Here is a 13,525-nt window from a genome sequence, read left to right on the forward strand (position 1 = left end):
TCTGTGTGGTGAAGGACCTGAGTTCCATTCATTGAGCAACACGTCAAAGCATGGCCATGACTTTCCTAGCTCTGTTTTGGCAGTACAGGAGTAGATAGCGTGGTTTGATCACAGATATGAACAAGGAAGAAAATAAATTCTTGCCAATTTACAGAGCTGTGGGTTCTTTTAAAATTCTTCCTGTCTTTTCTTGCAAATTACTGTAAAAAAGAAACTCACTGTATTAGTGTTTGGGCTTGTTTGATATTTTCTAACGGTCCCAGAGGTTGGTAAGATTGAGAAAGTGTTTCGCATTTTTAATAATCTTCATCTAGTCTGCTGTTTTTCAACTATGAGCAAATGGCAGTCTGATGTATTGCTTTCTTCTAATTTAACAGTAGAAATTCAAGTAGTTCCTTTCTTACTTGGAAAAGCTTTATTTACATTTTACGCAGTTACTTTAAATCCTTACATTGTTTACTTCCAGGTTTCAATCCTGCTGAAACAAAGATTCGTGCTCCAGATGGAAAGATCTGGCATGAGGAAGAATTTCACATTAGACAGGAGCTGTATAGAGATCTAGCATTCCAGTTAACAGGTGAGACACAAACTGAATGGATTAAGCCACACAACCTTCTAAGAGGCAGAGAAATTTATTTTGTACAAGTCTACAAAGTCATGGAAACAAAAAAAATTGAAGCAATGAGTGTTAAGTATATTGGACTTCTCCCCATGGGAGGGGTAACTTGTTGAACACTAAAACGGGGAAAAAAAAAATCCTTCTCCCCATCCTCTCATTAAAATACTTCTAATAGAAAAACAGTACTGAAAAGAATCAAATGATGGCTTTTCTTTGAAACAGGAATGAAAATGTCCTCATTAAGACTATTTTTGTTTAGTTTTGTAATTTTTTTGTACACGTTTGCATGAATTAATTAAATTTTGTGTTTAAAAGGACAAAACTAAGCCACTTTTTGGATTTGATGAAACCTATATTATCTCATGGGAACTTTTTTTCCCCTCCCATCTTTAACACCATTAAAGTGATTTGTGCACTGTATGTTGAAGCCTGAATTCTGCTTCCTTCAATGTGACGTTAACAAATCATCAGTCCTGAAGCTGCTATGGGAGTTGTTAGTGGTTCAGTTGGAACACGTAAGTGGCTGAATGGGAGATGGGGGCATCTGTTGTGGAAAATCTCTGGGAATGCTTATTTAAAATGCAGTAGGTAGCCTGCAGTACAAGGGGTGTGCCACAGGTTTGTACACCAGGACTTTAAGAGGTCTTCCCTGGGTTCCCTGAGGAGCGGGAGAGCAGGTACACCAGAAGAAGGCTTAAGAAACCTTTTAAAGAATCTAGATTTTATTTCCACTACAACTCTTTTACCTTTGTTATCGTAAGCTTGGATAAGATATAAGAGAGAAGACTATGTAACTTTGCAGTGATAAATGAACAGAATGCTGCCTTTAGGGTTTATTCCACATAAAGTTGTAGGAAAGAATGCTGAATGCTAAAACTTGGAAAACCGCTACTCATTCCTCTTTGCTTAGTTGTCTTTTGAAAAACGTTAAATATAATTGTTGCAAAATGTCAGCAGGGGAAAAGGTATCTATTTCAGGTGATGGACTCACTTAGCAACACAATATTCTGATGCTTAAAAATATGAGCAAAGATGATTAAAAAAAGCTACGTTTGCTTGGCAGTTACTCTGCTAAAAGACTGAAGATCTAATACATGCTTGATGTTCTCACATTCACTGCTGCAAGACCCAATCTATATTAATCTTTCACCCTGGAAAACTGCAGTAATGTTAGCAGCTCTTTTCTCTGGGTGATCTGAGTTAGGATGCCCACGTGTGATTTTTTTATTCGCTAGGCTGGTGACAGTGGAGCGCTGTAAGGTTGAATTGCTTTTGACTGACTGAGCTACGGGAGGGGAAAGAGATCAAATGAGTAAAAAGGAAGAGAATTGAAAATAAAATCCCCTGAGAACCCTTGCTGTTGCAGCTTAAGGATTTGCTTATTACATATTAAAAATAACTTTTCTCATTGGTCAAAAAATATTTAAGACTCGAGAAAATGTGGTGGGATCGTAAACCTGTAGGTGTCTTCATATGTTGATAGCATAGTGGCTGGTATGGACATTTTTAGACTCTTGTACAGCTTGACATGGCACTGAGGGATTTTTCTGGAATCACTCAAAAAAAAGAGTTCAGAAAGGACAGCAGCTTCTTTCCAATAACATTGTTTTGCAAATACTCTGTTCAGCATCAGTCAATGCATTTAATGCCAAATCACTGAAGACTTTTAATCTACACTGGCTTTTTTTAAATTATTTTTGGCAAGCATATTACAAATGATTCATGAGGTCTTTATAGAAATCCAAATTTTTGAAAAGTTTTGTTCAAGAGCTCCAATTAATAAGGTGTTTGGATCATGTGTTCAGTGGACTTTTCTGTCTACAAAAAGAAGGAGCTGTGTGTGTGTGTTCAGCCATACACCTGTCCCGATGCCCTGCATAGAGCAGCTGTCGTGGAACGTGTCTTCTTTCTGACCCGAAAAGATTATATTAAATAGCCGATTCCAAGTAATCAAGTGCTGGTGCTGCACGTAATACATGCTGTAAATGTATTTTTAGGTTGTCAGGTTATCTATCCATGTGTTAATTCTGTATTAAAGCTACAGCATGTAGAGTTTTGGGTGTGTACAGTCAGTTGTATCAAAACCATTCCACACTCTTTAGTGCTAAAATAAGCTGTAAGATCTCTAATATCTACAGAAGCATTGTTCTTTACTGCAACGAGGTTTTTACATGTAAGTGTAGACCATACCGAATGTCTTTATCCTGGTTTAGCAATTAGGCTAAAGGGTATTGTATAGACCCAAAGCTTCCGGTAATTTTGTCTTAAAGATGTTCAGGATTGGCCTTACTAGAACAAAATTGCTGTAATATGATTGGAGTGAGTGGGAAGCAGCCTGCAGTTCGCTGGTGTCAGGAAGGAATGAATTGATTCTGTCTTCCCTGCTCTTGTTGTCATCCTCAAAGACAACTGGAAAATTTATAAGGAAAGGATATTAAGGGTAGAAAGGCTCTTAAAACTCCATTGCCACATCCTTTAATATGACCTCTTGTTCTGTCTCTGATACTTCTTGTGGGCACCCATCAGAGAGTGGATTCAGCTGAAGTTAGGGGCTGTAAAAATTAGTATTGGCATCTAAAGAAAGCTTCAGATCTATTTGTGGAGGGGGTTGCATCCTGGTTGTTTTAAGTCGGCTGATCATATTCTTTATAGAAGAAGAACAAGACAACAGTGGTAATAGTGGCCATGGAGTTCCTTACCTACAGTTCACTTTGCGATTAAGAAAAGAGCGTCCTCAAGGCATGTAAACTGAAGTGCTTTAACAAATCTTTGAAAATGTCAGTGTAGACTGCTGGGACTGAATATACAGCTCGCCTGTCCTCCTTGAGTGATGTTTGTCTCTGTTTGTACCTCAGGCAGCTGGGAAGCCCCTCGCTGGGGTGGTGATTCCTGGGTTTCCTTTTGTTCTTTGCCCTAATGTGAAAACATGGTAAAATAAGACTTTAATAAGTGTGCCTGGCATCTCTAAAGCCTAAATCTGATTGTCTTATAAGTGAGGGATTAAGTGACACAGAATAGTTCTGCATGACTAGGTGAATTCAGTGACAAATCTTGCAGAAAGTAGAGCACACGGTGTCCTGTCTTTCGTGCTCCAGCACGGAGGCAGCGAGTGAATGTGCCGTCATGCGTTAATGTGGGAGCAGCAGCCCGTGTGTTTCAGGAGTGAAGAAACTACGTGTTCTTGTGGAACATCAATACTGTAAAATGTAATACCTGTAGTAGAAGAGAACCAACAATTGTTCCTGTCAAACTGTCAACATTTCTTTTAAAAATTGAAAATGAACTTTCTAAAGATCTATTATGGTGTTGCTGTGGCTTTGCTGTGTTCCAGTGCATAGGTAAACAGCACTTAATTCAAAATTAATTGATTGAGGGTTTTTAAATGCTGGACTGAGAGTAAGTGATCTCAGTATATAATCTGGGAGAGTCAGTGAATTTTCTTGTGTTTCTCTGTCTTTCAGTTTTTCAAGGTAAATGTTGAAGCTTGTTATTCTATGTTCTTTCCTGTGGGATGTCACTTAACAGCTCTTGTTTGTTTTTAGAGGATTCAACAGTGAAAGGAAAACCTAGTGAGAGAAACAAAGAGAGAAAAGCAACCAGACCAGTGCGGAAAGTGCAAAAACTGACACATTTGTCAAGTCCAGAGGCCAAACAAGGTGATTACCTCTACTGTAGCGGGAAGACTGTTGCGTGTCCTTCAGAGATGAGTTTTGTCTCAAGAAATAAAGAAAAATTAAAGCATATTGCTTTCCAGGTCTTCTCAGATGTGCAACAATGCTGCTGTAGTATTTTATATTTGTTTTATATTTGTCTCTCTGTACAGTGACCCATAATCAGTAAACACTTTGAAGGAAAAAAGCTGCTTTAAAAATTATTACAAAGGGGTTTTTAGAGAGTCTGCACTTCTGCATGCTGTAAATCATGAAGCTGCATGTGAATATGTTGTGGTAATGAATACTAATACTTAAAAGTAAGCGATACGTATGGATTTACTCCTTTAGTTTGCACTAAACTACCTTACATATTTGTGACAGTTCCAAGTGAGGGAGGAGCACAGAGGTTGCTGCAAGTTTTACTGGCAATGCTTGTTCTCCATAATGGATTAAACGTGAGTGGAATGATGGCCTGAAATCTCGAGAAGAACCAGATCTAAGTGGCATATCCACGATGGCCCGTCCTCCTCCACTCACAGCAATAAGAAACTGCTTAACCAAGCCAAGGCTATAAATAGCCACAGCTCATGTTCTGCTCCGTTAGCGGGTTTTAGTTCCAACAGCTGACTTGAAATGGAAGATGAGACTTTACACTCCTTTTAAAATGCAGAGAGAAGTCAGGGAGAACAGTGAGCTCTGCAAGAGAACCCCTTTGGCTGATAGTTCTTTTTAGAAGAGGCTTGTAGTGACATGTTTCAAGTGACATTTACAAAATACTTCAATAATTTACAAAGCAAGCAAGGAGTACTGTTAGTAAATGAATGAATAGTGGGCTACAGGCTTCTGATTGAATAGGTTTCCTCTGGTTTCAAATCACAAAAAGAAAATATAGAGGATTGGGAACAGAGAATTGGCATTGCCAAAACACTGTCAGTTTGCTGCGCTGGATTTCACGTGCGGTTGCTTTGGTACCAGGTTTTCTGAGTCCTGCAGGGCCCAGGGTAGCGTCCCTTTTTGTCCGTGTTGTGTTCCTGCCGCTGTGTCTGGGTTTGTTCAGGCAGCGCTGTCAGAGGTGGAACCTGAGGTTGAATGGGTGGAAATCAACTGCAAGTTAGGTATTGAAGTCAGATGCTTTTCTAGCAATAAAGTACTGCTAAATAGTCTGACTTAGGTTATTAATACTTTTATATGCTGCTTTTCTCCAAAGATCATTATTAAAATATATATATATATAAAAATAATATTGGAAGTTAGTGGGATGAAAGGTGAGTTGAATAAACCTGGCACTTAATCTAACCAATATTGGGTGAAGATGCCACTGTACCCAGTTTTTGTCATTTATTTATATGTAGGATGATAGAACAATACTAACAACATTTTTATTTGGCTTCTGTCACATGCAAGGTAATCTGTTCTTGAATTAAGTATCAGCTAATAGGGCTATATCATAATTATTTTCAGTCATGGTACAGAAATCCTGGCTAGAGGACAGTGAGTTACTATTGGGGTAGAACAGCTGCTGCTTGGTATTTTTTAACCTCTTGCAAGACACCTGTCTTGACATTTAATCATCTGTAAAAATCTCACAAATTTTTAGGTGGTGTTTTGTTGTTTTTCCCTAGAATGTCAGCTAATGTTCTTCTAATATGAAGATGAATATTCTTTTATCTCCCACTTTTATTTTTGTTCTTATTATAGCAACATTTTAGATCCTTTTATGTTTTTTTCTGATTTTCCTTATTTAAGTGGACATGAACAGCTTCTTCTCAGACCTCTACAAATATTTCCCCTCTCCTCCAGTAGTGTTTGCTTATACGTTTTAGGCCTGTATAACCTTTTTTTCTTTTTTTTTAAATCAGTTTTTGTAGGGCTTTGATGTGTTACAGTATGTTTTGGGTTTATACTGTGTTATGTGTAGGCATGGAACACTGGTAGTTGTGTGAGTCAGCTGTTGACTGTCTTTATGGTACATCGACTGTTTTGTGTAACTGCAGAACTAAATGGTATAGAAATGATTAACGGTTGCAATAAATACTATTTTTTTTATATGTTGGAAAATGCACCTAGTGCTTGACTTCTGTTTATTACTTGTTGTACAGGTGGGAACTATGTAATAAGCACATCCTCCTGGCGAGAGGGACAGAAGCTAGCAAAAAAGATCCTGGGTCCAGGTCCCAGAATAGAACAGGACAGAAGAGCTGTGTCTAGTGACAGAACAGGACGAGAGCGAGCCGCCAAGTCTGGTAAGTTGTACTTTTATCACTGGACTTTTAAAATTTTACTCAATTTATTATACAACACTGCATGTGTGCATGTCAGCAGTTTCTTCTTAAAATAACGCGTATTTTTCAACCTGGGATTCGAGGGGGAAGAATTTTGCTCACATCCATGGTTGGGATGCACAACCTCTCTTCCTTGGGTGGATTATGAACTTTTCTTGGTGTCATGGGAAGTCTGCCCTGCGCATGTGACTTGATGGGTAGCACATGCTGGAGAGGTTCTCAGGAGCTTGGAAAAGATGGGAAATAGGTTGCAGCAAAAGAAATCAATAACCTGCAGTCTGTCTTTGCCTCTTGAAGATAGTGGGGAGAGGAATGAATGGCTGGCAGTGGTCCGCAAGCCAGATTAATTTTCCAGATTTGCGGCATATAATACATAAGCTATGGTTGGGCATCCCTGTTTTGCAGGAATTGTGGTTCTTCCAGATACTATATAATGTCATCCATGTGCATCATATATCTTCATTGATTCTTCCACCAGCCCTTTTCAGAGCTTATCCAGAATCTCAGACAGGACAAGTAAGGGCTGGTGGAAGCTGCTGTGCTTCTTATGCCTGTGAGGTGGTGAGGCTGGTAAGAGTATAAAGGGTGCAAGCTCAGTCTAAGCAAAGGCTGCTGTATTCCAACCGTGACACTGAATGAAGCAAAAATACGTTTACAGTGAGATTTGCTCTCCTCCTTCATCCTCACTTTTGCAGCTGTTTCAGTGGTAGCATGTAATTTCCCAATTTGATTTTTACCTGAAATGTTTGACAAGTCTTATTCTTTAGCAGGCTGTATTGGAAGGACAGGTTCAGACTCTAGACTAGATGTTACCCATAAGACCTCTTCAAGAAGTTTTGAAAGGTCAAGGAGTAAAGTACGGTCTGAGAAAAATCTGAAGAGACTGGAAGCTGCTCTTCCAGGTGATAACCAAGAAGATCATGCCTCTGTAAATAAGGACTTCCTGCCCGTGGAGATCCGTGGAATTCTTGATGACTTGCAGTTGGATTCCGTGAGTACAAAGCATGAGAAAGAGGTGGAAAAGCAGAATCAGAAATCTGTTTTACCCGCTCAAAATGCCAGGAGCCACAGCCCAACCAAAAGGAAACCAGACAAGATAGCTGCCAGTGAGGAGCCTCAGGTGATCTCTAAGAAACGTCACTACGATACAAACGAGGTTCGTCAGTACATCATCAGGCAGCAAGAGGAGCGGAAGAAGAAGCAGAATGAAGAGAAGAAAGCACAAAAGGAGGCAACAGAACAGAAGAACAAAAGGCTCCAAGAGCTCTACAGAAAGCAGAAGGAGGTTTTTACTAAAGTGAAGAATGTGCCTCCTCCTGAGCCTTCAGCAGCCAAACGGTTACAGGAAACCTACTCTAAATTATTGCTGGAACGTACGTTTTTAGAAGAGCCACCTCAGCTGCCTAGTGTGCAGGAATCACAGGTATAGCTGATTCACTAGCTTAACGTGTTGCAGTTGTTTGCAGGAATAGGAGGTCGTATGTTTAGGAAGGACATGACTTGTCCTGGTCTGGTCATCAGTTAAGGAAAAGGATACAAAGAAAACTCTGTAGCTTTTGCTTAAACATAGTGCGTTTGATCTGGAGCTTTCTTGCTTGGGGCTCCTTTTTAGAACAGCAAGGCCTACTAGAAAGGTGAACGTAAATCATCTTTCTATTATAAATAGAAGAATAATTCTGGATATTAGCTAACAGCAGCTATAAAGGCTTTTCTTAAGAAAGCTTTCCCAGTTTGGCTGATGTTGAATCAAAGAGCTTTGTCTGAAGTTGCTTTCAGTCAGTGGACAAACTTCATCTTCAGAGAGTTAAATAAGTTTTCTGATCAAAAATTGAATATGAAAGAAATCAAGATATGTTAAGAGACTAATATCAATTGGTTGTGTTTGGCTGACCTAGTTCAGTATGTGAGCAAAGCTTTTTTACCGGTACATTCTGCTCAGGCAAAACCATAAATGTCTTGTGGCTTTAAGCCTTCGTGCAGTAGGAAAGATGTGATACACACTGAGAAATGTAAGCCTTTTCAATTTTAATGAGACAAGGCCTCTAAACTCCTGCAGACTTTTGAAAATGCATTTTTCTGGTTGTCTTCATTTCTAGCCCAGACCTGGTTATCAACCTTCTGGGGAATCCGACAAAGAAAACAAGGCTCAAGAGCGTCCTCCTAGTGCGTCTTCAAGTAGTGACATGTCGCTGTCGGAACCGCAGCAGCCGCTACTGAGGTGAGCAATTGCGGGTCTTTTGAGAGAGAGAGAAAAATACCCTGGTTTTCATCTCTGAGAGCCGAAAATAGACTAGGCTCTTAAGTTCATGTTCTAGCGAGGGTAATGCTCTTTATGGCAATTGTAACGTTTCCTCACAGTAAAGAGGAAACTGATGCAGGAAAGCATATGAAAATTTTGGCTATGGGTATTTAGTGAGTCTGTAAATAAATAGTCAATGGTGGTTGCTGTTAATCTTTTGCTGACATCAAGGGGATGTGCATTTCATATTGGGAGACTCTTCGCCATTGAGCAACAGAAGCCGATCATGTGAATACATCTGTTGTTTTGGTTTTTGGTCGGTTTTTTGGTTTTTTTTTTTTTGTATTTGATTTGTTCAATGTTTCTACTTAATCTCTTGTCTTGGATTCAGGCCTTTAGTTACTGTCTCAAAAGTAGCAAAACCCACTTCTGCTTGGAACCAGTCTATCCGTATTTTCTTTCATGCTGCTTTGCCCATTTTTAATTGTTCAGTGTGTTATCAAAGCTTTTCTTACTGTAAGAAGAGGTGCCTAATCAAACACTCAAATATAAGCATCATGAAGTTCCTTGCATATCCTTAATATCCCTGTTGTGCTAGTGTGTCTTCATTTTTAATGACATAAAGAATATCTACTTCTTAAATACATACTTGTACCTTGACTAAGCCCCCTTCTGGGGCTAAGAAATTTCAAGGAAAAAAAAAAAAGTTTCCTCCCTTGTGGAGTCAGGAAACTTTTGGAAAAAGGGAAAAAGCTTATTGCTGCTCCCAACTTGTTACAACTCTAAAACACACAGTACACCGTAAACAGCATTTCACATTTGGAAGGTGCTGTGTTGGTTTTTTTAAAATGACATTCTGTAACTGTTTACTGTCCCATTCCCTGCCCCTGTGACTCCACCAAAAAGTATTTCTTCCTGAAAAATAAATCTGTGGCAACCGCACTCTCATGTAAAATATTAGTACTTGTATAAATCATCAACTTAAATGTTGACTTTTCATTTCAGGAGTGATTTGGTGGAGCCTCCATGGGTACAGCCAGACAGGTTGAGCCCAAAAGTCCAGTGCTCTCACCCGCAAGCTCTCATGGGCTCAGGTGGAGGCCCCTGCTCCCAACACTGGAGTCTGGAGCAGATGGACCTTTTGTCAAAGGAATGTGATGCAATGTTGGCAGGCAGGAGGAGCCACGCTGCACCCATGGGATCGCTGACCTTGATGCCTCAGCCGTACCTGAATTTACCCGCTGCACAGCAAAATCTCTTAGTAAAAACTAGCGCTAACCAATATAAGAGCAAACTGGATCGGATTGAAGCTCTGAAAGCTACAGCTGCTTCCCTTTCTAGCAGGATTGAAAGCGAAGCCAAAAAGTTGGCTGGGGCTGGTATCAATTATGGTACCAAGTGGAACTCAGACCATGAATTTATGCAGGAAAACCAGGATGATGGACGGTGGGCAAAGGCTGTGAGTCCTCCTGTGAGAGAAGAAAATGAAGATGCTTTTTCGGCCAGAATTCAGAAAATGTTGGGTAACTGTGTGTCTCATGCAGCCTTTGACGACAACCTTCCTGGGATAGGCAACCTTAGTGAATTTAAAAAGCTTCCTGAGACCATCAGGCCTCACACTGCTGCAGTCAGCCTTGGAATGAGGTCTCCTGCGGCTAACAGGCATGAGGGGATACTGGGACATTTATCTAAGAGACAGACTGACTCCCCAGGGCGTGAAAACCAGGCTTACGCTCCGAACAAAGCTGTAATTCCTCAAGAATCCAGCATCGACTCCATCAGCGAAGGGCCTCTCCTGAGCGATGGGAGCTTCTCTGAAGAGGAGGGAGGGCAGCGCAAACAGCTGCCGCCGAAGATGCTGGAGACGTTAAAAGAGAAGGATTTCTGCATTCGGGAGAGAAATGCTTTTGAGCCCATAAAGGAGTTTCAGAAAGAAGCTGAGAAGTATTTGCCACTCTTCCCTCAGACAAGTGACGCACACAGCAAGGGGCAGTGGGAGGAACTGGCGAAGGGAAGTCCCCACAGTGTCATCAACATCTTTGCAAAAAGTTATCAGCTTCATGGAAAAGGTAAAAATGGAAAAATTTCTCAAAGCTCTTGTGAATTACTATTTTTCCAGTCTAACTACTCCTTGTACTTTATATTTCACAGCTAAGGAATGTACTTTTAGATATCTCAAAGGTGAATCTGTGTAAGCTTTCTCACTTTACTTTTGGATGATAAATTATTCTCAACTCCCCTTCTTTTGTCTTCTTGTGTAAGGGAATTAAAAAAAAAAAATGAAGGAAAAAAAACCACTGCACTTCTGTGCTGGAAGAAGATGATTTTTATATTAGATTGCTCTGTATTTCTACATAAGTAATTCATATGCTGGGTTACATGTATTAAGGACCCCCATACTTATGGAATTGTGAATGTTAAGTTTACATTTATTGTATCCAAAATTGCATGCTAAACCTAAATTGCCCAGAATGCATTTGGAAAGGGTTCTCTACAGCATGGAGAATGGACCCTCTGGAGTGGAATGTGCATCTTCCTGCTATATATGCACTCCAGATCATCTGTAATAACACATCATTTCTGTTTCAGCAAAGGCAGAAAGGTGAAATACAAGCTTTATGCAGCACTTCATGGCATAAACAGGAGTGCTTGCGTATATCTTGAGTGCTTGCTACACAAGAATAATATAGCTTTACTATTAATATATTATTAGAAACATGTAACTGTAGTAGATGAATGATGCGGACTTTCCTTTTGCATCTTTGCTCATATGAGTTATTTAATAACGTCTCAAAGTAGTGTGACAATTAAAACTCCAATAACAATATTGGATTTTGAGAAAGTGAGGTTTTTGGTATTTCAGTAGCGAAAGTCTCTTGCTTAAACAAGCCCATTTCAAGTGTTAGAGTCTCATGCAGGATGCTTCATTTAATTTTCTTCTTCTGTACAAATTTATTCTGCATTTTATAAGTACTGTTTCTCTTGTCTTGAGTTCCTCGTTTTGAGGAGGAGTGTTTTCTGACAAGTTTATTTTTGTCTTGTGGTTTTTCTTGATTCTTTTTTCCTTCATTTTATTTCCCTTAAAGATGGCTGCATTTAAATTTTCTGCAGATGGCTCTACTATCAAGCACTGTGCTCTTCAAGAATGCTTTAGCTGGAGTGTATTAATGGAGTATTCAATAATTGACAAAAAGAGGCATATGTGCTTATTATGTTGTGTTAAAACTTCCATGGGATGGCTATACTTCTGTTCTCCTGACATTTTTGTGTTTGAAAGGAAGTCTTTGTAACTCGTGATTTGGAATGTTTTAATTCCTGCAGCATTATTATCTGTTTGATGCACATTTGCACTTATCATTTTTGTCTTTTCCCTTCTTTGTTCACTTTTTAGTGTTTGATGAAAGGCTGAATGGAGGGTCTGCCCTCCTGCGCCCTTTGCTCCCTGCCACGAGCCCCGCAGAGAGCGTGGTTTCTTACGAAGATGATTTTACCTCATCGCAGGGAAGTGGCACTTTAACAGACAAAAAGATTTCACGTGACCTCAGGTAACTGTGTGTTAGACTTCTTGTAAAAATTGAAATGCAGAATTCGTCAGAAAATAGTTAACTCAAAATTTGTTCCATAATACACGGGTTATCTTTTCTGTTATGCTGTATTGTTATGCTAGTCCAAGTGATGAGGTGTTTCCTTAGGGCCTTGCAGTTAAGGTAGCAACCAGCATGGTTAAGACATGAAGATTAAAGTATTCCTGTTTCCTGTCTAATCTTTGTTCTTCCTTAGTTTGGCAGGTGGCTTTAGGCAAGGTTCTTACCCTTTGTAGTCAGGTGAAAATTAGTTCTCCAACTTATGTGGCTGCTATAATGTTCAGTTGGTTAGTCTTTATAATTTAGAGAAAATAAAATATATTTTAAAGTGTTAAAATACGCTCAGTACTTAAACGTTTTGTAAAAAGCCTATTGCTTTCAGTAATGCTTAGTAATGGATACATAATCTGACCGAGCACAGGTTTCTAACTCCTCCTCCTTATTCCCCATGCTGCGTGCATTGGTGTACAAGCCTTTCGGGGAGCGAGTTGAGCACACTGATTTCACCCTAGGGGGATGGGAGGCCTCCCGGTCTCCATCAATTCTTGAGTGCTGCCCCGCTGGTGCAAGCCCAGCTACAACCACATCCCCCGTCGAATCTAGTTTCAAGCTCTCCAAATGAGCCCTGCTAATTCCTGTCCCAGCATCCTTTTGCCCCTGCGAGATAAACTTTCTAACATATCACTGTCCAGACTGGTGTCTTATAAAACCAGCTGTTATCAAAGAATCCAAAGCCCTGCCTGTAGCACCAGTCTTGTAGCCAATCGTTTATGGACTGAATTTTTCTATTCCATCCCACGTCGTCACCCAAAAATGGAAGGAGGGAAGAGAAAATCACTTGAGCCCCAGGCTCTTTCACCATCCGTCCCAAGGCCTTGAAATCTTTCTTCATTCCCCGCAGACTGTGGGATGCAGCTTCCTCCCCATCTGTCTGGAAGATCAGCAGTGGGTAGTAGCCTGTTGGGTGCACCAGGTTGGGAAGTTATCGGAAGTACGTTTCAATATGTTCAATATCACGTCCAACTTCCTAGTGGTTTAACTGTCATAGTTTTTAATCTCCAAATCAATGCTTTTCAATAGGGGCTAATTGGCGCTATTTTAGCCATCTGTCCCTAATTTAAAGTGTGGTGGATTTTGTGCGCACAGTG

The 13,525-nt window shown here is 40.0% G+C and overlaps 1 protein-coding gene across 8 annotated transcripts in view; it reads left to right on the top strand.

Moving 5' to 3' along the window:
- The window catches only part of CEP350 (centrosomal protein 350), a 74,538-nt gene that overhangs the window by 17,909 nt on the left and 43,104 nt on the right, over positions 1-13,525 (top strand). For 6 of the 8 annotated variants that reach the window (XM_065648889.1, XM_065648890.1, XM_065648888.1 and 3 more), the window contains exons 7-13: positions 467-577; positions 4,162-4,275; positions 6,372-6,515; positions 7,322-7,977; positions 8,651-8,772; positions 9,799-10,862; positions 12,185-12,338. In XM_065648889.1, the coding sequence (XP_065504961.1) occupies positions 467-577; positions 4,162-4,275; positions 6,372-6,515; positions 7,322-7,977; positions 8,651-8,772; positions 9,799-10,862; positions 12,185-12,338 (2,365 nt within the window). The remainder of the gene's footprint in view (positions 1-466; positions 578-4,161; positions 4,276-6,371; positions 6,516-7,321; positions 7,978-8,650; positions 8,773-9,798; positions 10,863-12,184; positions 12,339-13,525) is intronic. The other 2 variants (XM_065648891.1, XM_065648894.1) reach the window with 1 other exon arrangement.

Source organism: Caloenas nicobarica, chromosome 20, assembly GCF_036013445.1.
Source record: "Caloenas nicobarica isolate bCalNic1 chromosome 20, bCalNic1.hap1, whole genome shotgun sequence".
Classification (NCBI taxonomy): Eukaryota; Metazoa; Chordata; class Aves; order Columbiformes; family Columbidae; genus Caloenas; species Caloenas nicobarica.